The sequence below is a fragment of the Acanthamoeba castellanii genome (genome assembly GCF_000313135.1).
Source record: "Acanthamoeba castellanii str. Neff unplaced genomic scaffold scf7180000084562, whole genome shotgun sequence".
Lineage (NCBI taxonomy): Eukaryota > Discosea > Longamoebia > Acanthamoebidae > Acanthamoeba > Acanthamoeba castellanii.
Window position 1 is genome coordinate 32,036 of NW_004457308.1, and position 22,334 is coordinate 54,369.

General features: G+C 58.3%; 10 protein-coding genes across 10 annotated transcripts; 4 read left to right on the forward strand and 6 right to left on the reverse strand.

The window, feature by feature from the left end:
- Positions 1-191: 191 nt before the first annotated feature.
- Positions 192-761, reverse strand: ACA1_329620 (uncharacterized protein; the record flags this gene model as incomplete). Its single annotated transcript, XM_004334521.1, has 1 exon — positions 192-761. The coding sequence occupies one exon, from the start codon at positions 759-761 to the stop codon at positions 192-194; it is 570 nt and encodes a 189-aa protein (XP_004334569.1).
- A 280-nt stretch (positions 762-1,041) lies between these two features.
- On the reverse strand, positions 1,042-1,602 carry ACA1_329630 (uncharacterized protein; the record flags this gene model as incomplete). The annotated part of the gene is made up of 1 exon (XM_004334522.1): positions 1,042-1,602. The coding sequence occupies one exon, from the start codon at positions 1,600-1,602 to the stop codon at positions 1,042-1,044; it is 561 nt and encodes a 186-aa protein (XP_004334570.1).
- A 182-nt stretch (positions 1,603-1,784) lies between these two features.
- Positions 1,785-5,213, forward strand: ACA1_329640 (barren protein; the record flags this gene model as incomplete). Its single annotated transcript, XM_004334523.1, has 12 exons — positions 1,785-2,034; positions 2,151-2,257; positions 2,378-2,609; positions 2,698-2,951; positions 3,035-3,493; positions 3,572-3,752; positions 3,828-4,048; positions 4,163-4,262; positions 4,335-4,498; positions 4,579-4,785; positions 4,888-4,977; positions 5,055-5,213. The coding sequence occupies 12 exons, from the start codon at positions 1,785-1,787 to the stop codon at positions 5,211-5,213; spliced, it is 2,424 nt and encodes an 807-aa protein (XP_004334571.1).
- Positions 5,214-5,338: 125 nt separating this feature from the next.
- Positions 5,339-6,226, reverse strand: ACA1_329650 (uncharacterized protein; the record flags this gene model as incomplete). The annotated part of the gene is made up of 6 exons (XM_004334524.1): positions 5,339-5,492; positions 5,555-5,627; positions 5,692-5,792; positions 5,880-5,962; positions 6,027-6,089; positions 6,182-6,226. 6 exons carry the CDS (start codon positions 6,224-6,226, stop codon positions 5,339-5,341), a joined length of 519 nt encoding a protein of 172 aa, XP_004334572.1.
- A 564-nt stretch (positions 6,227-6,790) lies between these two features.
- Positions 6,791-12,483, forward strand: ACA1_329660 (putative ubiquitin carboxylterminal hydrolase 11, putative; the record flags this gene model as incomplete). The annotated part of the gene is made up of 21 exons (XM_004334525.1): positions 6,791-7,148; positions 7,278-7,464; positions 7,591-7,654; positions 7,737-7,794; positions 7,890-7,999; positions 8,098-8,281; positions 8,383-8,600; positions 8,714-8,813; positions 8,940-9,009; positions 9,113-9,183; positions 9,271-9,428; positions 9,531-9,623; positions 9,684-9,814; positions 9,919-10,260; positions 10,398-10,449; positions 10,518-10,640; positions 10,807-11,042; positions 11,173-11,284; positions 11,415-11,548; positions 11,678-12,329; positions 12,424-12,483. The coding sequence occupies 21 exons, from the start codon at positions 6,791-6,793 to the stop codon at positions 12,481-12,483; spliced, it is 3,513 nt and encodes a 1,170-aa protein (XP_004334573.1).
- An 87-nt stretch (positions 12,484-12,570) lies between these two features.
- On the forward strand, positions 12,571-15,014 carry ACA1_329670 (Ser/Thr phosphatase family superfamily protein; the record flags this gene model as incomplete). The annotated part of the gene is made up of 9 exons (XM_004334526.1): positions 12,571-12,982; positions 13,072-13,314; positions 13,432-13,774; positions 13,851-13,987; positions 14,092-14,162; positions 14,283-14,401; positions 14,508-14,570; positions 14,663-14,720; positions 14,901-15,014. The coding sequence occupies 9 exons, from the start codon at positions 12,571-12,573 to the stop codon at positions 15,012-15,014; spliced, it is 1,560 nt and encodes a 519-aa protein (XP_004334574.1).
- Positions 15,015-15,650: 636 nt separating this feature from the next.
- Positions 15,651-18,682, reverse strand: ACA1_329680 (glycoside hydrolase 15like protein; the record flags this gene model as incomplete). The annotated part of the gene is made up of 13 exons (XM_004334527.1): positions 15,651-15,744; positions 15,850-16,062; positions 16,188-16,266; positions 16,351-16,488; positions 16,599-16,720; positions 16,815-16,915; positions 16,993-17,188; positions 17,282-17,469; positions 17,537-17,621; positions 17,702-17,869; positions 17,970-18,044; positions 18,161-18,221; positions 18,310-18,682. The coding sequence occupies 13 exons, from the start codon at positions 18,680-18,682 to the stop codon at positions 15,651-15,653; spliced, it is 1,893 nt and encodes a 630-aa protein (XP_004334575.1).
- A 513-nt stretch (positions 18,683-19,195) lies between these two features.
- On the reverse strand, positions 19,196-19,980 carry ACA1_329690 (uncharacterized protein; the record flags this gene model as incomplete). The annotated part of the gene is made up of 3 exons (XM_004334528.1): positions 19,196-19,333; positions 19,376-19,921; positions 19,945-19,980. The coding sequence occupies 3 exons, from the start codon at positions 19,978-19,980 to the stop codon at positions 19,196-19,198; spliced, it is 720 nt and encodes a 239-aa protein (XP_004334576.1).
- Positions 19,981-20,127: 147 nt separating this feature from the next.
- ACA1_329700 (electron transfer flavoprotein alphasubunit) lies at positions 20,128-21,582 on the forward strand (the record flags this gene model as incomplete). The annotated part of the gene is made up of 6 exons (XM_004334529.1): positions 20,128-20,278; positions 20,374-20,644; positions 20,759-20,849; positions 20,937-21,147; positions 21,224-21,334; positions 21,419-21,582. 6 exons carry the CDS (start codon positions 20,128-20,130, stop codon positions 21,580-21,582), a joined length of 999 nt encoding a protein of 332 aa, XP_004334577.1.
- A 101-nt stretch (positions 21,583-21,683) lies between these two features.
- Positions 21,684-22,286, reverse strand: ACA1_329710 (uncharacterized protein; the record flags this gene model as incomplete). Its single annotated transcript, XM_004334530.1, has 1 exon — positions 21,684-22,286. A coding segment is annotated over one exon (603 nt), but the record flags the coding sequence as incomplete, so codon positions are not given.
- Between the last annotated feature and the right edge of the window lie 48 nt (positions 22,287-22,334).

A 22,334-nucleotide genomic window follows, 5' to 3' on the forward strand; every position in this document is an offset into this window, starting at 1 on the left:
GAAGGAGCACAAGAAGGACAAGCAGCACAAGCGGGAGAAGAAGGAGAAGGACAAGGAGCAGCACGTCGTCGTCAACCCGCTCTTGTCGCACTCCGGCCCCGTCGTCGTTTCGCCCCGAACGTCATCGGCGTGAACGAACGAACAAAATGAATGATTGTATTTGCTTGCTAGATTGATGGTTGTTTGTGGGCTCAGTTGAGGGTTTGGTACTGGCCTCTCTTGACCAGAAAGCACACCAACCCCACAACGACGACGAGCAACACGGCCGAGGAGCCGCCCAGCGCGGCCATCACGATGACGGTCCACAGCGGCGGCTTGTCGTCGTCGCTGTCGCACGGCTTCGGTGTGGGCGAGGGCGAGGGCGAGGTCGAGGAGGTCATGTTGAGCACGGTGAAGGCGTGAAACTCCACGTCGCTGTTGAGGTGGAGGGTGACCAGACCCGTGGCACAGCAGGCGCCGAGCGCGCAGCTGGGCGTGCGCGCGACCACTTGCTCCAGCCCGGAGCACGACGCGTTGTTGTAGAAGAGGACGGTGAAGTTGAACCCCTCGGCGGTGTCGCTGGCGATGGGCTCGAGGGAGAAGGCGGCGAAGTTCTCGTTCTGGTACTGGCCGGCTGTCGCAAAGCAGGTCTGGAAGCCGTAGTAGCAGTGGGGGCAGCTGTCCTTGGGGCAGAAGAAGCCCATCCAAGGGGATGCTGCCGTAGTGGTCCGCACAGCCACGGCCAGCAGCACCAACATGATCGCAAAACGGAGGCCTGACATGGTGTGTTTGCCTGAGCTGGAAAAAATGGAGTATGAGTGGTTAGCCTTGGGAAACCGGAACAATGCTGCTCGGACTTAAAAAAGCCCAATGGCGAGAGCTGAATGTGGGCTTAGACATTCTTTATGCGAGAATACGGAATGTTGGGCTCAACCGTGGGACCAAATATACAGCGCACCTGCGAACGGGACAAAACGGAGCAGAGGAGACGAAAGAGGCTCAGGGCCGTTTGTATTTGCTGGGCAGTGTGACAGATTGAGAGATTGATGATTGTTTGTGGACTCAGTTGAGGGTTTGGTACTGGCCTCTCTTGACCAGACAGCACACCAGCCCCACAACGACGACGAGCAACACGGCCGAGGAGCCGCCCAGCGCGGCCATCACGATGACGGTCCACAGCGGCGGCTTGTCGTCGTCGCTGTCGCACGGCTTCGGTGTGGGCGAGGGCGAGGTCCAGGAGTTCATGTTGGCCACTCTGAATGCGTGAAACTCCCAATTGCTGCCGAGGGTGATCTGACCCGTGGCACAGCAGGCGCCGAGCGCGCAGCTGGGCGTGCGCGCGACCACTTGCTCCAGCCCGGAGCACGACGCGTTGTTGTAGAAGAGGACGGTGAAGTTGAACCCCTCGGCGGTGTCGCTGGCGATGGCCTCGAGGGAGAAGGCGGTGAAGTTCTCGTTCTGGTACTGGCCGTCCTTTGAAAAGCAGGTCTGGTAGTCGAAGCCGTAGAAGCAGTGGGGGCAGCTGGCGGGGCAGAAGAAGGCCCTCCAGGGGGCCGATGCCGAGGTGGTCCGAACAGCCACGGCCAGCAGCGCCAACAGGATCGCAAAACGGAGGCCAGACATGTGTTTGCAGGGAGCTGGAAAGAGGAGTATGTTAGCTATGAGAAACAAAAAACTAATATCTCGGACTTAGGCAGCCAGTAGCGGACAAAAGAATGGGGCAAGACAATTCGCAAGAGAATGCTAGGAATGTGGGGGCAAAAATGGCGCCAAAAAACAGAACGCACAAACGAACACGGGACAAGATGGAGCAGAGGAGACGAAAGAGGCTCAGCGTGGCCGTTTCGTTTCAGGAGAGGACCTATGTAGAGGAGGAGCATGATGATGAGGAAGGAGTAGGCCAGAAGGAGAATGTGCCACCAAAGCCGAGGAACGCCAAACCGAACGTTTCCTTTGATCGCAAAAAATCAATCGTTCAATTCAAGGAGAACGATGACGCCGTTGAGAAGCGCAATCGCCGCAAATCGAGGATCATGATGGAGGAGGCCCTTGGAGGTACATCCTTCCCTGACTCTCGTCCGTTTAGGAATCTCATTGCCATTTGTCCACAGGCTCTCCACTCTCACCCCAGAAGGGTAAAGCGGCACCGCCACGGCAGAGCCTGGCGGCAGGTGGCGGCGGACTTCTGAGGCGTAAGAGCCTGCTGCCTCGCATCCACCTCCCCAAGACCCAGCTCATTGAGCTCTACTCCGAATGCATTCGCCTCAGTGCCGAGAACGTACGCCCCGCCGCTTCCATAGCTGCCTGAGGCTGGCAAGCTGACGTTGAGCTCGACGCATTGTACGGTGGTGTGCCGTGTATTATGTGTTGCGTTGCGTTGTGTCTTGTGTACACACAGAAAATCAATCAGAAGAACTCTTGGTCGCTCGACCTGATCGACCACATCGACGACGTGCTGCAGAGCAACTTCAACAGCGAGGAGGGTAGCGGGGTGGGCAACTTCCAGGCGGCAAGCTGCACGCTGGACGCCAGCGTCAAGATCTATTCGTACCGGGTGGACTCCATCCACAACGAGACGTATAGAGTCCTGGGTGACCTCTCGCTCACCCGAAACGGCAAGAAGTCAAAGCGTGCGCACCCTTCACTTGGTGTACGTGATGAACGTGTGCATCACGTGAGTTCATATAGGTTGCGGGAATGACTGTCTCCACTTTACAGACGACGACGCGGACGAAGGAGCGGATGAAGAGGGCAACGAGTCCCAGGCCCAGGGGAAGAAAGGCGCCGGTGCGAGGAGGAAGAGGCGCACCCGCGTCGACACCATCGAGAAGAACCCAGCGTCGCTCCTGGTCGAGGAGTTGGGATTCGGGCTGGGGCTCGACCCGCTCTTCCGCAAGCTGAGCTCGGGGTTCGACGAAAACGGAGCCCAGGGGCTGCTGCTCAACCAGCTGCCCATAAATCGACATGCAGAGGTGCGCACCCTTCATTTACAGTCTCGGTCTCTCCTCTTAGGTTCCTGCTTACAAGTGTGCGTTACGTTTTCCGCCTTCTTAAGGTCGTGCTGGACTCAACCGCCACGTTCATGTCCTCCAACGACGTGGATTCCGCCGAAGACGAAGGGGGCGAAGGGGGCTCATCTGCTCACGGGCTCTACTCGCTGCCGGCCGATCTCGTTCGGTCGCTGCAGCGCTCGCTTCGCGACGCCGCCGTGCTGTGCCCTCCGCTGTCCGAACAGCAGCCTGACGAGGCCGATGACCAGGAGGAGTTCGAGCCCGTCGCCTTCGAGCTGGACGCGTCAGAGGCCGATGCGCAGACGAACACGCACGACAATCCCAGCGAGGGCGAGGGCCTCCTGCGCACGCTGGGCCTCCACAGCTTGGCTCCGACCGCGCCGGACTTGGCCGACCACGATCCGAACGCGTGGGGCGACGACGATATCGGATATGACGGCGCCGAGGCGTCTCTCGACGACAGCCAAATAGGAAGCGACGCGTTCCACAGCAATCCACCACTCGTACAGACCTTGGCCCCCAAACACTACCATACGCACGACGCACACGACGCACACACATCTCACTGACATTTATTTCAGACAACTCAGGAGCGGATAGCGGGGGATCTGGGGGACCTGGGCGCGGGTATGAAGGGCCTGCGAGATGGCGGCGGCGGCGGAGCCTTGGCGAGCGACCTGGCATCGCTGGTCGGCACGCTCCAGCTGGGCGCGTCGGGCTGGGCCGGCCCATCGCACTGGAAGTACAAGCCCGCCAAGGCCGGTACGCATAAATGCGCTCACCGTAGAAACATCTCTGGCTGGCTGTTGTGTGCTAACTTGGCCCCACCCTGCACAGTTGTGGTGAGGGCCAAGACGGAGACTGGACAGGAGGAGAACGGCGAGGAAGAAGAAGAGGAAGAGGAAGAAGAGCGCGCTTCGGCCAACAAGAAGGGGAAGAAGAAGGCGGCCTTCTTCATCGACTTCAGCGCGCCGCCCATCGACACCAAGGTGGCCTTTGCCACCACCCGTGCGGCCACCACTCTCTCCCAGGCCGTTCTCAAAAAAGCCAAAGAGGAGGTACGCACCCGCACTCACCGCACCGCATGATCGCACACACTCACGACCGCACACGCACGCAACACAACGTTTAAGAGAACTCTTGAGAGTACTTACAATAATGGCGTGGTGTAGGACTACCTATTGCCCCGAGACGTCAAGTACGACTACCGAGCCCTGTGCTCCTACTTTCTCCACCCGACTCGCACCATTGGCTCCCCGCTGGTCTCCTCTGGTACCTCCCCACCCAACGCCCTTCAAGTTGCTGTCGCCCGCTCACTCTTGCGGCCCGGCGCGAACAACGTAGCACTTCTCGGAGGAGCGGCGCTGTACAGCAACATCGCGGCCAACCAACCGTTTGATGTCCCGGCTCCGGCGACGCACGAGGACGTGAATATGGATGTGGACACGGATATGGACCTGGACATTGGCGGCAGTGACATGGACGACGCCGAAGAGAATTACGTCGCGGTACGGATTGTCTCTCCTGCTTGGGAGAACAACGAGTGTGATAGATGGCGCTGACGTGTGTGGTGGTGGGTCTCAAGCAGGAGACTGACCTGCATTCGGCCAACGATGATCCAGCAACGCATGCGCAGGATGCCGCCGCCGCCGGAGAAGTGGGCGAGGACAAGCTGGAGCTGGTGGAACAGCCGCGAAAGATCAACAGCGAGGCCATCTCATATGCCCGCGTGGCCAAGAAGATCGACGTCATTGCCCTCAAGCGCGCCCTCTCCCATCAGATCACGTCGTCATCTGTACGTCACCTAACCGCTTCTGCTGGCCTCTTATTCACGTTATTGATTTATTCATTTGTTTTGTTTTGTTTGTTTGTTTAACTTGTTGGACTTTAGGCACAGCCGCAAGAGAAGGAAGGAGTCTCGTTCAAGAGCCTCCTCCACAAGCTTCCCTCGCGCATCAAGGACAAGCGCACCCTGGAAGATCTCTCCGTGCAGGCACGACACCACCGCACACAGAAACGTACACCTAAAGGAATCACCGTGTTGCTCACGAGCCATGTGCGCAGGTGTGCTTCATCACGCTGCTCCACCTGGCGAACGAGCACGACTTCGAGATCAGCGCCGCGTCCTTGGGGGGACTCAACGACGATGACGATGATGAAGATGACGGCGATTCTCTGGCCTACCCCACCGACTATCTCGTTCACGTGCCAGAGCGGCAGTAGAACGAGAACAGTGTGCATCACACACGACAGACCAATGAACATATACGAGAGAGGAGGCGCGGAAGTTGTGAAGAGTGGTTCTTCTCCATTAGCTCCGTGGTATGTGCCAGGCGTGGATGGCACGACTAGAGGGTGGAGGAGGAGGAGGAGGTGTGGGTGGGCGGCCGGCGAGCCGAGGCCGTGGCAATGTAGTGGGTGGTCTTGGCTCGGGCCAGGGGCCTGTCGTTGGTGTAGAACTGGGTTTGCACGAAGGCCAGCGTGTCTCCGTGTCGCCTCATCCTGCCATGGACCACCACCAATACCATCAACACTGAGCGTGGCCAGACCATAGAAGGACGCACCTGGACTCGATGCGGACGGTGGAGGGAGCCTGTAGAGCCGACTGTACGGAGAGTTTCATGTCCAGCATCGATCCTGGAGTCATGTGGCTTGGGGGGGAGACACAAAAAAAGGGTGTGAGACACCAGCGTGGAAGCACTCTCGGAGAGTATGCCCTGGGGCGTAGTGAGATCGTACTCATAAATATGAGAGATCAAGGAGGAGCCGGTCATGTCGGCCAGGGCGCCGAACATGCCGTGTCTGAGATGACCCACAAGCCAGAAGAGAAGAGGAAGAGGTGAGTAAGTGCATGGGGGTGCTTTTTCCAAACGTGGGCACCACCCCTACCTGAAGAACCCGCCGGAGAGTACGGACAGATCATCGTTCACGTCCAGCACATACCGGATGGACCTCTCCATTTCGTCCAGCGCCTGTGCCCACGCTCATAGTTTACACAGTGCCGCTACACAAAAGTGCATGCCCAGCAGGTGGTACCTCCATGCGCATGTTGTTGAAGAGGAGGTCCTCGAAGGACTCGTAGGGGTGCTCCACAACGGCCTACACCACAAGAACACGAACGCCCCCGTCAGGATGCCTCAGGGTTTGTGTAGAGAGGGGGGGGGCGGTGAACTCGCATGAGGAGGGCATACGGAGGAGTACTCCTCGGCTTCTTCTACGGTCGGCAGCTGGTCCATGAGCTTGGTGGCCTTGTTTGCAGGTTGGTGGTGGGTCTCTGTCTCTGTTTGGGCTGCTCCTTCCTCGGTGGTCGCCTCCTCGGCTTTTCTCTGTGTCGCGAGAACAGGTCAGGCCACCCTGCACTCCACCACAACTCAGCAAGCAGGGCGCAGTGCGAACCTTTTTGGAAGACACGGTGGGCGGAAGTGTGCGTGTGTGGGTGAAGTGTGGCAAGTGTGCAGAGAGGAGTACGGAGTGTGTTGTGGGAGTCTGCGCTTGGTCCAGTTTTGATGGCTTTCTTCGTTTTTCCGTCTGACTTTCGCCGCACATCGGCGGAAAATCAGCGTCGACAAACTGTCGTCAACTATTCGAATTCTTGGCGTGCCTTTCATCGTGTCGACTGCAATTTTTTATTCTTTTAGGTGATTTTGTTTGGCTCCATCTCGATTCGGAATCGATCGCGTACCACAAGGGTAGCTGTTGAAGGCTTCTCGCCCTGTGGGCCTACGACCTGGATTGAATCTCAGGCGAGTTGTAAATCAATCGAACGTTGCTACGAATTAATTTTGTAGAGAAGAGAAAAAATGCAAATGCGAAAGCGAATGAAGGAGGCCCAGGAGGAGGACCTGAGCTTCCTGCACTCGACGACGCCGCTGACGCCACCGCTCGCCCCCTCCGAAGAGAGGAGGGTGGTGAAGACCCTGCTGGACGATCAGGAGGCGGTCAAGATGACCGTCGGGGCCACCTACTACGTTGTCAACTTCAAGTGGTGGCAGCTGTGGCAGCACTACGTGGGCTGGAACGAAGGCAACAGTGACGACGACGGCGGCACTGAGGGACACCACCATGGTACCGAGGCTGCCAGCCATCACGCGGCCCGACAGAGGCCCGGACCCATCGACAACACCGAACTCTTGGAGGACGGCAGCGCCACCGTCAAGGGTACTCCATTTATTTATATTATATTATATTGTTTTATTTTATTTATATTATTTGTCTATCTCCTGTTCTATTGCATCTTTTATTATTATTATTATTTCTTTTTAACAATTAAAAACATTTTTTGCGCAGGGCCAGGCGAGGAGTCGGACAGCGGAGAGGACAGCGAGGAGGAAGAGGAGCGGAAGAGCAACGGGGGTGCGGCCGGCGCGAAGAAGGCGAGCAAGCAGCCGCAGGAGGAGTCTCTGCGCAGAGGGCTGGTCAAAGACGTGGACTACACGCTCTTCCCCTCCTCTGTCTTCAGGCACATCTACTCATGGTAAGCGCTTCGCCCTCTTGCTTCACCTCTACTTCATTGTGTGCGTATGTGCGTGCGTGTGCGTGCGTGTGCGTGCGTGTGCGTGCGTGTGCGTGCGTGTGCGTGCGCTAACACGTTCATGTGCAGGTATGGGTGTTCGCCGGTTGTTGGACGCAAGGTGATCACTGTGGGCATATTCCAGAAGCTGCAGGTATGCCTTTGATGACTTCACAGACGGCTGCGGTGGTGGAACTTTGTAAGATTGATGGTAATCGTCGCGCCACACACAACAGGTCGAGCTGCATCCCATAGTCCTGCTGTGCTGCAACAAGGCAGCGACCACGCACGCACGTACGAGTCGCAAGTCCCAAGGCGAGCTGGAGAAGTGCTATACTTTCATACTTTCATTTTTTGAAACTCAATCCTCTTCTGTCTGCTGCATGCAGAGTCGGACTCGCCCTCGTATAAGATGGAGGAGCACCGGTTCAGTCTCACGGCCGCGCTGAAGGACGTGCGCCGATACGTGGCCGGCCAGTACATGATCCCACCGCACAAGGTACGACCCCTATCAATCAATCGATTGTACTCAGTACTCGCACAGTACTCGCTGCCCCAGTCCTAGCCCTGTATTGACTGTGGACGACGATCGTGCAGAGCAAGCTCTACCTGGCGGTGGACAACAGCATGCAGAACCTGCGGTTGCTCGAAGAGTCAGCCCTCGGCCAGACCCTGGAGGACTTGGGCATCGCAAGCGGGCAGATCCTCGTGCTGCAGAGCCACGGCATCGATATCGGCGATCGCTCCTACACTTCGTATTCCTCCGGCAGCAGCCGGCCGAGTACGTATCAGACCGCGATTCGAATCGTGCGCGTATCGTGCACAATGCGCCGCACTCATGCAAAGAGTGATGCGGTGGTGGTGGGTGGTGGTGCAATCCAGGCAGCTGGAACTACTCGCCGGTGGGCAATGCCGTGGGCAAACCGCTGGCGCGTGGCGCAACGGGGCTGCACAATTTGGGCAACACGTGCTTCATGAACTCTGCCCTTCAGTGCCTGTCCAACACCACCCCGCTGCTCCGGTTCTTCCTGAACAACGCACACCTTGCGGAGATCAACCCGACCAACCCGCTGGGGATGAAGGGCGAGCTGGCAAAGAAGGTACGGCGGCATATCTGTGCGAGCTGTTCCTCGCTAGGAATGCAAGGAATGTCCAGGGTTTCGTTTCAGTTTGGAGCTGATCGGCGATGATCGTTGTTTTTACTGTGTTACAGTTCGGAGAGCTGCTCGTGAACCTATGGAGCGGCAAGTACACCACGGTGGTGCCCAGGGAATTCAAGAGCGTGCTCTCCAAGTTTGCGCCCCAGTTTGCCGGTATACATTCTCCCCACGACGTGAAGGACATGCACTGCCGTTTTTTGTACCGCGGCCGGCCCAGCAGACTGACCAGAGACCGCGTGTGGCTCAATTTTCCATCTTTGCTTTCCTTCGCTCGCACAGGCTATCAGCAGCACGACTCGCAAGAACTGCTTTCATTTGTGCTCGATGGCATCCACGAAGATTTGAACCGGTACGTGTCCTTAACTCGTCTGCGCTCATGAGAGTGTCTTGAATGAATTAACACACACGCACGCACACACACACACGCACACACACGCACACGCACACGACAGGATTATCCAGAAGCCGTACACTGAGAAACTAGAGTTCGAGAACTCGGATAACAATGATGCACAGGCTCAAAGTGCGCCTCACCTCTTCAAACGCTCTTTCGCTTTCTCTAACGCTGCGACCCCGTGCGTGTGCGATGCCGTGTCGACGCGTTTCGTAGTGTCGTGGGACACGCACCTGATGCGTAACAACTCGGTCGTGGTGGACCACTTCCACGGGCAGCTGAAGTCGACCGTGGTGTGCCAACACTGCGGCCACGTCTCGCTCACATTTGACCCCTTCGTCTTCCTTTCCCTGCCTGTGCCCTCTAAGAATCAGGTGTGCTGCTCTTCCCCCCAAACTCAATTTCATTCTTTGTCTTCGCTCTTCGTTCTTCTTTCGCTTCGAAGCACTAACGCGCAAGCTCGCATGAGCGCGCAGCGTATCATCAACGTGGTGCTCTTCTGGCGTGACCGCAACCCAGTCAAATACGGCGTGCGAGTATCCAAAATGGGCACCATCAAAGACCTCAAGGTACCCCATTGCTCGCTCTCGTCTCAATGTGTGAAGCTAATGTGTGACGATGTGTCTCAGGACCGGCTCGCTCGATTGGTCGACGTTGGACCCGAGCGGTTGGTCATGGCAGAGATCTATACCTTCCGTCCGTTCAAGATTCCCGACGCCAAGCCCCTCTTCGACATCCGCTCCTCTGATCTCATCTTTGCGTACCTTGGCCCACCCCTTCGCTTTCCCGTTTCGCTTCCTCCCTTTCGCTTTTCATTTTTCAGTACTCATTAATTCTTCTCTCTTTCTTTCTCGTATCGGGCAGGTACGAGGTGATTCCGCCGGGAGCCGAAGTGATGGTCCCGGAGAGGGAGACCAAGGCCGCGGCCGTGTCACCAACGGCCAAGGCCACCGAGCCCATGGACGTCGTTACCGAGGCACAGCCGCAGCAGGAGTCGGCCCCAGCGCCGCAACCAGCCCCAGCGAGCACGCCGTCGGCGCCCACGTTCAAATTCGTCAACCAGATCGCACACGTGCCGGTGTTCCATCGCAGGTTCTACTCGCCCAAGAAGTTCGACCTGTTCGGCCGGCCTCTCATCCTGTCGTTCGACCGCACCACGACCACCCACAACCAGCTTCACCACATGATCTTTGAGCGCGTCGCCAGGTAAGCTTGATTGCTCCGCCTTCGTCGTGTCTGTGTGTCGTGTGTGTGTCGTGTGTGTCGTGTGTGTCGTGTGTGTCGTGTGTGTCGTGTGTGTGTCGTGTGTTTTAAATGAAGCTAAGCTCGAGAATGATTGGTAGGTATGTGGCGCTCGATCTGCCCAGTCTCAACCTGTCGCTCGTGGACGCCATGGTACGCACGCGCCGCGCGCTTTGTTCGCCGGCTGGGTGTCAATGACTGAGGTAATGTGATACCCGTAGGGCTACGGGCTGGGACACTCCGTTCCGCGCGATGATGCGCTGTTTGAGTTCGATGACGGCAACGTCGGCATCGCCATCGACTGGGACAAGGATGTCCTCAACAACATTCCTGTCAACAAGAAGGTACGCCCTGCTAGCGTGGTATCAATCGATTGCTTGTGTGGTCAATCCGCGCTCACGTGCGTGAGTGTGCGTGTGCGTGCGTGATGTGCGTGTGCGTGTGCGTGTGCGTGTGCGTGTGCGTGTGCGTGTGCGTGTGCGTGTGCGTGTGCGTGTGCGGTGTCTCTAGGAATTCGAGGAACACGAGTCGTTGAAGAAGACCGAGGCGGACGAGGAGCTGTGCGTCTCGCTGGACGACTGCCTGCGGATGTTCACCGCCGATGAGCTGCTGGAGGACGGCAGCCCTTGGTATTGCTCCGTGTGCAAGGCCACGGGGGGGTCGGCACAGAAGCGAATAGACGTGTGGAAGTGTCCGCCGGTGCTCATCGTCCACCTCAAGCGATTCCAGTACACCCACGTGTTCCGGTACTACCAGCTTACTCCGCACCGTGGCGCGGTCCACACACACACTCACACAACACACCACACACACACGCAATACACACACACACACAGTCTCACAGCACTGTCTCACTGTCTCCCTCCCCACACACAGGGACAAGGTAGGCACGAAGGTCGACTTTCCGGTGACGGGACTCGACCTGTCACCCTACGTCAACCAACTCGACCCAGCAAAGCCGCCCATCTACGACCTCTATGCCGTCTCCGTACGATGACCCCGACCAGTCCATCTGGTGGCGCGAGTCTTTTTCTTTTTGTTATGTGCGGTCGTGCGGTCGTGCGGTCGAAATAACTAACCAATCGATGTTTGGGTCTCTGTGATGGGTGGTTTCCTAGAATCACATCGGCTCGCTTGGGTCGGGGCACTACACGGCGTTCACCAAGAACCCGAAGACCAAGACGTGGTTCAAGATGAGCGACAGCACCGTCGTGAAAGTGGAGAAAGAGGAGAACGTCATCACCGAGTCCGCGTACATGCTTTTCTATGTTAACAGGTAACACATACGATACACGACACACGACACACGACACGACACCACACACGACACACGACACACGACACACGACACACGACACACACTGATGATTTGTGTTGGCAGAGCGTTCCACGAGCAACAGGGGCTGGACGACATTGAGATGTGGATCGGGGAGGAGGCCAAAGCGGAGGCGAACGACGGCCGAAGCAGCGGCAGCGCCGCGGCGGTCGATGACGGCGCCAGCACCAGTGACATCAGCAATGCCGCCCCCGCCACTGCCACCGCCGACCGGATGGAGGTGGTGGCACCGCTCAGGCCCAAGGCCAAGGAGGCCGAGAACGCGCAGCTCGGCTCGGCCGGGGCGTGGGACGACGGCTCCGGCGAACGTGACAGCCCGCGCGGCGCGCCAGCGCGCGGAAGGACCAACAGCGACGGCAACATCGGCGAGGGCCTGCAGATGGACGTGTTTCGGATGTGGAACGACGGCATCGACAGCGAGCGACGCGCCGAGGGCGACACCGGCACTTTGAGCGCCACCGGTGGGTGTGGCATGCGCGACGCGCACCACGCGTGGGGCGACTTCATGGGCACGCACAGGGACGAGCGGGTGATGGACCTCGTGATGAACCACCAGCGTACCAACACGACCGCGGACCAGGGCCGAGGCGGCGGCGGCAACAACGGACGTCCGGGCGGTGGCCGAGCGCAGCTGCGGTCGTCCCTCTACGTCTGCCCCAAGTGCGACGAGCGACTGCCCTCGCTCGACGACCTTCAGGTACTCACCACACGACAATGCACGGCAACACAACACACACACGACACACAACGCTGGGCCAGTCGGGTCTCACACCATCAACAACAACTCTCAGGTGCATGTGCTCTGTAATCACCCGGACTCAGAAGACCTGCTCGCTGTCTTCTGCGGCTGAACGTGTGCCACTCGACGTTCTTCGCACATTTTTATTTGGTTGGCGAACAACTTCAGTTCAACAAGAAACAAAACCAATACAGAGGCAATGGCCATGGAGACGCTGGCGGACGAGCTGGTGCTGTACATCTTTCGTTTCTGTGGGGCCAGGGATGTGGCAGCGCTGGAGGCCACCTGCCTCCGCCTGGCCAGCCTGGCCCGCGACGACCTCCTGTGGCGCCACCTGTTCCGGGGCTGGTTCCGCCACCACGCCCAACAGCAAGAAGCCGCCGCAGCTGCTGACTCGGGGGCTGCCGACCCCTTTCACGCCCTGGGCCTGCACCGGATGGACTGGCCCCGCGTCCGCTCGGCCGTGGTGGTGGCGACGAACCAAGACAAAGACGAAGAAGATGAAGAGCCCGCCGTGCCCCGCAAGGCTGCCCTTGTGCTCGACACCGAACCCCAGGCCAGCTTCATGCTCGGCGGGCGTAGACCCTTTCGCCCCAAGCACTTTGAAAAAGGTATTTTCATTATTCATTAATTATTAATTATCTGTGCGGATAAATAAAAGAAAACCTTTGTACGATACTTTTTTGATTTCTTTTTGAAGTGGAGCTCTACGATGACTGGCGAAGCTGCTACAAGGCGCATGTGCAACCGCCGGACGTCGGCGAGAAGGTCAGACGACTCATGGAGGGGCGCCTGGTGTCGCCCCGCACCCTGAGCGCCATCCTCCGCCAGGCCGCGGCCGTGCTCGAGAAGGAGCCCAACCTGCTGCACCTCCGATCGCCCATCACCGTGGTCGGCGACCTGCACGGCCAGCTGCTCGACCTCCTCGACCTCTTCCTCATCAGTACGTTGCTCCTTGCTCATCGCTCTGTCGTTGATGTTGTTCTGACGCACCACACACACACACACACGACACACGACACACACACACACACGACACACGACACACGACACTGGGAAGATGGTGAGCCGCCGGACGTGAACTACCTGTTCCTGGGCAACTGGGGCGACAGGGGCGACTACGGCGTGGAGACGGTGACGCTGCTGCTGGCCCTCAAGGCGGCCTACCCCGACCGCGTGCACCTCCTCCGCGGCAAGCACGAGACGCGGCCCATCACCCAGGTGTACGGCCTCTACGACGACTGCGCCCGGAAGTACCACTCGGGCGCGAACGTGTGGACCGCGCTCATGCACGTGTTCGACCGCCTGCCCCTGGCCGCGGTGGTCGACGACAAGGTGTTCTGCGTGAGCTCCGGGCTCAGCCCCGAGCTCCAAACCCTCGCACAGATCGACGACCTCCACCGGTGCGTTCTTCGTTTCGTTCTTCGTTCTTCGTTCTTCGTTCTTCGTTTCGTTCTTTCCGCTGCTGATGTGTGTCAGGTGCCGGGAGGTCCCCTACGAGGGCCCCATGTGTGATCTCGTCTATTCAATCCCCGACGTCGCCTCGTGTGCGCAACCCCCGTTAGACCCCGACTGGCGAGTGAGCCCGCAGGGCGCCGGCTGGCGCTTCGGTCCCAGTGCGTGTGATCCGCCCCCCCCCCTGCGCCGTTAGTCAACCCGCCCAACTCTTGCGTGCGACTGACCAGAGGCCTTTTTTTCCCCGCTTTTACTGGGCTATCAGGGGCGACTCAGGCGTGGCTGGCTGCCAATCACCTGGAGCTCATGGTCACCGAGCACAATTACCGCGACGAGGTGCACGCCGTGTGATTGGATTGCGCTTGATTGATGCTTGATGATTGTTGCGGCTTATAGGGAGCTGATGAGCAACATTCGGGCTGGCGGTGGTGATCAATGTGGATTGTTTGACAACAGGGCTATCAGATTCTCCACGGTGGTAAGCTGGTGACCGTGTATGGCGCGGCCAACTACTGCGAACGGAGCCCCAACGTGGCCGCCTGCTTCACCATTCAGGAGGACGGCAACCACTACATGTACGACACACGACACACACGCCAACACACGCACCACCGCACACACGACACACGACGCACACACAGCACACAGCACACTCACGGGTCACTGACAAGTGACGGTCAGCACCCAATATGGCCCGGCTCCCCGTGTGGCCACGCCCGTCAAGCGAGAGAGCCTGCTCCGAAGGTACTTTGGCCTTCTTCGGCGGAGGGATTGTGTGTTGTGGACAAGAAGCCGACTTGTGACCCGTGTGAGTGCCCTCCCCCCCCCCAATGCAGCCGCTTCAAGGCCCCGCCGCCGGGAACGACAGGCGGCGCCCCGAGCCTGACCGAAGTGGTGAACGTCATCCCGTTCCCTCCCGCCCCAAGCTCACCTTGAGCCCAAGCCTCAGACGCTGGCCACCACAACAACGTGTTTCATTTCCAGCATGCGCGTGTGTCGTGCGCATGTGTCGTGTGTGTTGTCGTGTCGTGTCGTGCTTGATAAGGCACTCACTTGTGCTTGGAGAGGAGGTAGATAGCAACGGCCGCGTCGACCACGAAGAAGAGACCGTCGGGCAAGGTGATCTGGGGACCCAGCGCCCTCTTGGCCACTCCCTGCCAGTGCATGGCCAGGTCGATCGCGAACTGAGAGAAGTTGGCCAGCGAGAGCACCCAGAAGTCGTTCGACTGGAGAACGCCGCCGTTGCGGTACCGCACAAGGGCCAACAGCGCCAGCAAGCTGAACCCCGTATTGATGCCGCCTGCAAGTTGTGGCCAAACATTTATTTATTATAAGATTTATATTTCTTATGATTATAAGGAGTCCTATTATTTATTTGATTGATAATGGTGGCGTAAGTTGAGGGGGTACGTGCCAAGGTAGCGGACGAGGTGGGCGTGGGTGGGGGTGGGGGTGAAGTTGAAATACTTCTTGAGGATGCCCATGGGGCGACACAGGAAGTAGTACGCGGCCGCACCGTGCCACGCAGCGTTCAGGCCCAGCAGCACTACTGGCCAAGTCGGCCTTGGAGCACTCACTGATGCATCGGACATGCTGGTGGGGTTGTAAAGTTGTTGGCTGGTGCTGTTTGTCTGCTTTCTTTATTTCTTCAGTTCTGGCGTAACGACGTTTCCCAAAGCAAGCCAGTGGCCGTCGAGCACAACCAACATACTACTGTCATGACACGTGCCCTTGGTGTGTAACTCGAGTCTTTTATTCGCCAAGCGGAGGAGGCGCCAAGAGTTGGGTTCAAGGTGATCCCGATCGGGACCAAGATGATTCGCTTTAGATCATGTTGCGCCAAGGGATGGACAGACGCAGGGCCGTGTAGATGATGGCTGTGGTCGTGATGGCATGCGGGAAGTTACCCCACAGCTCCCTTTGTTTTGTTTGTTCGCGGTGAGCACACACACACACACACACACACACACGGCAGTGAGCACACGACGCGACATCGAGTTGTGTTGTGACGCAGAAAGCATACCTGGTCTTGGGGTCGATGGTCTCGCCCACGGTGCCGCAGCCGTTGCAGCAGGAGAGCACCTCCTCGAAGAGGTTGCGGGACTCCTCCACGCGGCCGGTGCTGTACAGGGCGTTGATGTACCACACGGTGTAGAGGATGTAGCAGTTGCCCTTGTGCTGCGGGGCCGACAGCAGGAACGGGTGCTCCTTGGACACGAGGTGCTTCTCCACCGCCCTGCATTGGCGCGCGCACACACACACACACACACACACACACACACACACAAAGCGTCGATAGGCGTTAGCGGTGGCGCTGCGAGGGGCAAAGGGACATGCAGAGCGCGGGAGGCGCATGTGTACTTGATGGTGTCGATGAACTGAGGGTCGTCGGGAGCCAAGAAGCCGATTTCGGACAGCAACAGGACTTGGGGAGTAATTTCTGCGTGGAAACAACCGACAACGACGACGACGAACATCATCATCAGCACCGCAATAGATCATTCATTGCAGGAGGAGACTGTACGCTTGCAGGCAGAATCGGAGCAGAAGTGGTTGTCCTTGTCGTTCCAGTAGGTGGTCAGGATGAAGGCCCTGACTTCATCGGCCGCCCGTTGCCAGAACTGCTCCTTCTGCGTCGAGCCCAGCTTGGTGGCGATCTTGGCTGTTGAGGCCAAACAAACGTTGAAAAGGTCAGCAACAGTCGGCCACGAGCTCGAGGGAGGCAGCTCGAATCCAAGGACTGATCAATGGGATGGGTGGATGGTAGCGTACAGAGCCTGTCGCAGCCGGCCCAGCACATCACGGTGTGGTTGATGTTGAGCGTGCCATTCGCTGCGGGCTTCTTGTAGTCCTGCAGAATGCGCTGGCCCAGCTTCTCGAGTCGGCCGAACAGCCTGGAACGAAGGAAAGGTTAGGTCAAGTTAAGCCTGTGCCGATACGGCAATAAAACAGAGCGTTGCGATTGGGAAGGCATTAATGAATTCATACGTGGAATCGTCGCCGGGAGTGTTGAGCCTCTGGTCGAAGAAGCACTGCGCCATGGCGAGGATGATGCTGCCGTAGGAAGCGATGGCGGGTTCTTTGAATTCCTGTTGTTCGGTGTGTGGCGACTTAGCTTGTGGCTCACAAGCCGCTCGGGCTCAAACATGTGCGGATTGGAAGGTACGTTGTTGCCCACGACCACGGGGCTCTCGCCGCGATAGCCCGAGAGTCTGTGCACCTCCTTCTGGTGGAGCAGGGTCTCCAGCGAGATGCCGTAGATGCCCTGCAGGCCAGCCTGGCTGTCCTCGTTGTCGACGAACTCGGCGACGATGTTGGAGATGAAGCTCAAGTACTGCGACATCGAGGGCGCCATGCCGAGCCTTATAATAAGGAATGTCATGAACGTTGACATCAGTCAGCTAGGCTGTGCGCCATGACGTGAAAGATAACGGTGATACGCTGTAGTTGGGTACCTGTTGAGCGTGCGGATGATGTGGGGCATGTCCTCGACTCGGCAATACCTCAGATCCTGCAGCTTGCTCTGGGCCTCGCGAGGGATCGAGGTGGTAGCCGCCGCGACGATGGCGCCGGTTTCTTGATAGGTGAGCAGCTTGAGAGTGATACAGGCGCGGATCACGTTCTCTTGCCACTCGAAGGGAATCTGTACATGTTTGATGGTGAGAAGAAGAAATGCTTGTGCAACAAAGAAGAGAATAAGAGGCACGTACCGCCAAGTAGGATACGAACTCTTCCCAGTAGGCCTGCGTCTTCTCCAGCGTGGAGATAGCGAACTCCTCGATGCCCACGGACAAGCTGAGTGGGCGCGGCGCGTAAGCTAATTCATCAATCGATTGCACGGGTGTTGCCTTCATAGCGTAGAGCAGCGATCATACCTTTCATCGGGCATGAGGATGAGGAAAATGGGGCCGTCGACCTCGAAGGCCACCTCCCGCAGCAGGTAGGAGATGGGCGCGTTGGAGGTGAGACGCAGGGTACCCGTGGGCACAAGGTAGCGGATGTGGTTGGACCCGCGGGTCTTCTCCGGGACACCCCAGCCGTAGCTGCACACACGACGGCACCACCACCACCAACCATGAGCCTCACGTATACACCAGTGAACGGGGGTGTGGACAGAGAGTCCCAAGGGGGCTCGATGCGTACCCGAAGGTCGGCCTCAGCCTGACACGGATGCGCGGCCTTCCGGTGGCGTTGAGAATGCGCATCAGCATGGTGGGTCTGTGGGAGAGAAGGCAAGAGAATGAGAGAACGGTGGGGTAAGTCTCTATCGCACGGCTGTGGCGGCCGCGGAACTGGCGCGACTTCGACCCTTCGGGCTCGAGTGGAGAACGTACCGGTAGACACGGGCAGCAGACTGGTGCAGAGGGCAGAAGTCGATCATCTCCAAGGTGTTACCTGTACACGCACAAGAACAGGATGAGCGCTGCAGTTGTGCGAGTGTGTGGAGTAGAAGCAGAAGCACCACCCGGGCGAGGCAACGTACCAAACTTGTCGTAGAGGGTGGTCTTGAGAATGGCGGTGTTCTTCACGTACTCCTGCTCGCTCCTCGCAAAGTGCTGAAGCTCGATATCGAAGAAGCCGATGTCCTTGTTCTTCCTCAGCAGGGAGCAGAACACGGGGTCGGCGTCGAAGCGCGGCATGCAGCTCCACGTGATGCTGCCCCTCTCGTCGACCAGCGCGTTGAAGGCGCTGTTTCCGATCAAGCGCAGGTTGAGGTTGTGGATGTTGGTTGGGGCCGCGGGGACGCTCTGTCCCACCTTCGACAACGTCTGTGCATCGGCAGGCACCATAGGCTTCTCCTGCGGTGTGTTTTCGTAGAGGTCCTGTTTGATTACGTTCGAGCCGCTCGTGTCCATCGTGGTTGTTGTTGCTTTGGTGGTGTTGTTGCCTGCACACAGATCGCGATTGAGTGTCAATTGTCTGAAGCAACGCACTCAGATCTTCGCACATTCAATTTCAATCGGTTGTTACCTCGATAGAGAGAAGCGTACTAGTTGGATGTAAAGCACTTGCCAACTCTGCAAGAGACAGGAAGCTAGTGACTATGTCGTGTGGTCCTGAACTCCTCGTCCTGTCGTGTAGTCAGGAGATCTGGTGGCGCAGAAGGTGAGAGATTCACACTAAAGGCACGCCAACTCTTTGTGCTCCGCAGACGAGGTGAGGCCTCATGACAGGGGCATGCGGGTCCCAAGGCCACGTCATTCGAGCACGGCAAGAGCTCTATCTCGCGTGGCTCGTTCTCCCTCTTCGTTCTTGTGAATACCGAAGAAGCTGCTCGTGCCCTTGATTTTCTTTTGTTTTCTTGGCCACCACAGGTTTCGCGCCAAAAACTTAGACAAACGAGGCGAGATGAGGGTGCGATCAAGTTTTTAGTCTTTCTGGTTCGGGCGATTTAAGGCCTCCTCGTACCTGGCGCGACGATAGTTGAATGCGCCCCAGCAATGCAGCGCTTGCTTTGCGGGTTCGATGCATCGCGCCACATCGGCAATTCCCACTCCTTGTCCGGACTGCACGCACCGAAGTAGGGCGTCGTGATGCGCGCTGCACACCTTGGGAATCATGCAGTCGATCTCGTGCTGAGTGGCGCCGGTGAGGGTGCACTCGAGGAGGCGTTGTCGCTCCTCGCTCGTCAACAGGTCATTCGGATCGGCTGTCGATGCTCCATCGCGCTGCCTGTTCTCGATCTGCGCCTTCTTCTCGAGCCCGTTCATAATCTCGAGAAGCGGCTGCTCGCATTGGCCGATGTCGCCCTTGCTCTTCATGCAGCCCATAAGTCGATCGAACTGCTGCGGTAGGACTCGCTCGCCCATGCAGAGCATGAACTGGAGCTGAAGCTTCATGCACTGCGCCTCTCCTCCCTTGACCTTCTGCTTTTCTGCTGGATTGTGCAGCTGACGGAAGCATGCATCAGCCCGCTGCCGCCACTGATGGCAGCCTGCAACGGCCGCTCCCACCTCGCCTTGGCTTCCTTCTACGTAGCTCTGCCGCACGATGGGAAGCCGCTTAACGATCTCGGCGTACGACAGCGCACTCGCCCTCTCGTCGAAGCTGCCGTCGTCGGGCTCTTCTTCGTCGCCTTCCTTTCGCTCCTTAGCCTGGAGTTCTTCGTGTGCGGCACCATTTGCTGGGTGCAGCTCATGGGCAGCAGCTTCATCTTCCTCTTTCCATCGCTCCGTCATCTTGGTGGCGCTAAATAAATCAAAAAGAAAAGGGAACAAGGAAAATTGGGTGACGCAGGGATTTGGCGTGGTAACAACCAATTGGACAAACACAACGGCAATCTGATTGACAGATAGATAGGATGCTGACTAGGCAGGCACGTCGTTGTTTCTCATCGTCTGCGGTGCTCCGCAAGACCTTGGTGCTGGCCGAACACACCAATGCGGCACTTGTTGACAGCACTCTCCCTGCCATCACCGCTGCTGCCAAGCTGGGCGACGTGGAGGTTCTTGGTATGCACCTATGCCATCACCCTTTCAATCTTGTTGGGGGGGGGGATTTAATAGAGATAATTCGCAGCCGGATTAATTTCTCTGGTGCACACCAGTCGCGGGCAAGAACTGCAAGGGCGTGGCCGAGCAGGTGTCCAAGCTGGAGGGTGTGAAGAAGGTCTTGGTGGCGGAGAACCCCGCCTACGAGCACGGGCTGGCGGAGGACCTCGCGCCCCTCGTGGCCAACTTCTCGAAGAAGGAGGAGTACACGCACATTCTGGCGCCCGCCTCGGCCTGGGGCAAGAACCTCACCCCGAGGATCGCTGGCATTCTGGACATCACCGCCCTCTCCGACGTCATCTCCATCGAGGGCCAGGACACCTTCAAGTAAGTCGCATTGTCTGTTGAGCGCATGCTGCTACACAGTCTTTCACGCGTTGTTTGTCTTGTGTTCTACGTGCGTTCACTTACGCTTGCGCGACTCGTGTACACTGACTGCAGGCGCCCGATCTACGCCGGTAATGCCATCGCCACGGTGCAGTCCGGGGAGAAGCTCAAGCTCCTCACCGTCCGTACCACCGCCTTCGAGAAGGTGCGCCTCCTCTTGTTCTTCTTGGCTTGGTTATGCCTAAAGCAACGGTAAGCAGCTGACCCTCGTGATTGGCTGCGGCGCGTGCAGGCCAAGGAGGGTTCGTCCTCGGCGGAAGTAAAGGAGATCTCGGTCGAGGGCGACGCCAACACCAAGTCCACGTGGGTCGAAGAGATGCAGCAGAAGTCTGAGCGCCCCGATCTCACCAGCGCCAACATCGTGGTGTCTGGCGGCCGAGCCCTCAAGTCCAAGGAGAACTTCAAGCTCATTGAGGACCTCGCCGACAAGCTCGGTGGCGCCGGTACAGCTACGACCGTGCTCGATGTCGCGCTATGAACACGTTCGTGTTTGCGTACTAAGCGTTCTTCTTTCCCCAGTCGGCGCTTCTCGCGCTGCCGTCGATGCCGGCTACGCTCCCAACGAGTGGCAGGTCGGCCAGACCGGTAAGGTGGTCGCCCCGCAGCTCTACCTGGCTGTCGGCATTTCAGGTACACCAGAGGCCATATTCGCCACGACCCACGCCGCACACGCCACACAGCAACTGGTTTGTTGCTCACGGGTAACCTTTGCAGGCCAAATCCAGCACTTGGCCGGCATGAAGGACAGCAAGCTCATCGTGGCCATCAACAACGCCGCCGATGCCCCCATCTTCCAGGTGTCGGACTACGGTCTCGTCCAGGATCTCTTCCAGGCTGTGCCGGAGCTCACCAAGGAGCTCGAGAAGGCCAAGCAGTGATCGGGTACTGCCACCAACAGCACACAACAATGCATTCGTTTCTTTTCGAGAGTGTGGAGAGCTTCTTCCCCAGCAGTGCGAGGGTTCTTTGTTGGGTTTCCCTAGTAGTCCAACTCCCCCTCGTCCAACTCCTCCTCGGCCTCGCTCTTCTTCTCCTCGCCCTTCTTCTCCAGCGTGGGCGCAGGTTTTTCCTCGCCCTTCTTCTCCCCCGTGAGCGTAGGTTTCTCCTCATTCTTCTCCTCTTCGCCCTTCTTCTCCCCCGTGAGCGTAGGTTTCTCCTCGTTCTTCTTTTCCTCTTTCGCTTTCTCCTTCTTCTTCTCGTCCAGTTGATCGTCCGCCTTCTGCGTTGTGGGCATGGCCTCGGGTTTAGGCTTCTTCTCCTCCTTCTCGTCGGCCTTGGGCTCGTCGCCGGCCTTTGTCGTCTCCGCCTTCATCTGGTCCTGCGCCACCAGCTGGGCCACGGCCTTGCGCAGCTGCTCCAGCTCCCCCTTCCGTGCCGCGGCCTCGTCGGCCCGTTTCTTGGCGTCGGCCTCAAGCCGGGCCACCGTCTCGCGCAGCTGCTTCAGCTCCTGGTCGCGCTTCTGCGCATCTGCGGCGTCTTCCTGATCGGCCTGTTCCCTGTCATCTTGCGCATCTTTCTGGCGCCGCTCGAAGGCACCCAAGCGCTCGGCCAGGTGGGTCACTTGCTTTTGGACGGCGAGGTACTTCTCATCGACAGGAGATGGGAGGGGGTGCGCGAGGGGGGCGTGGGA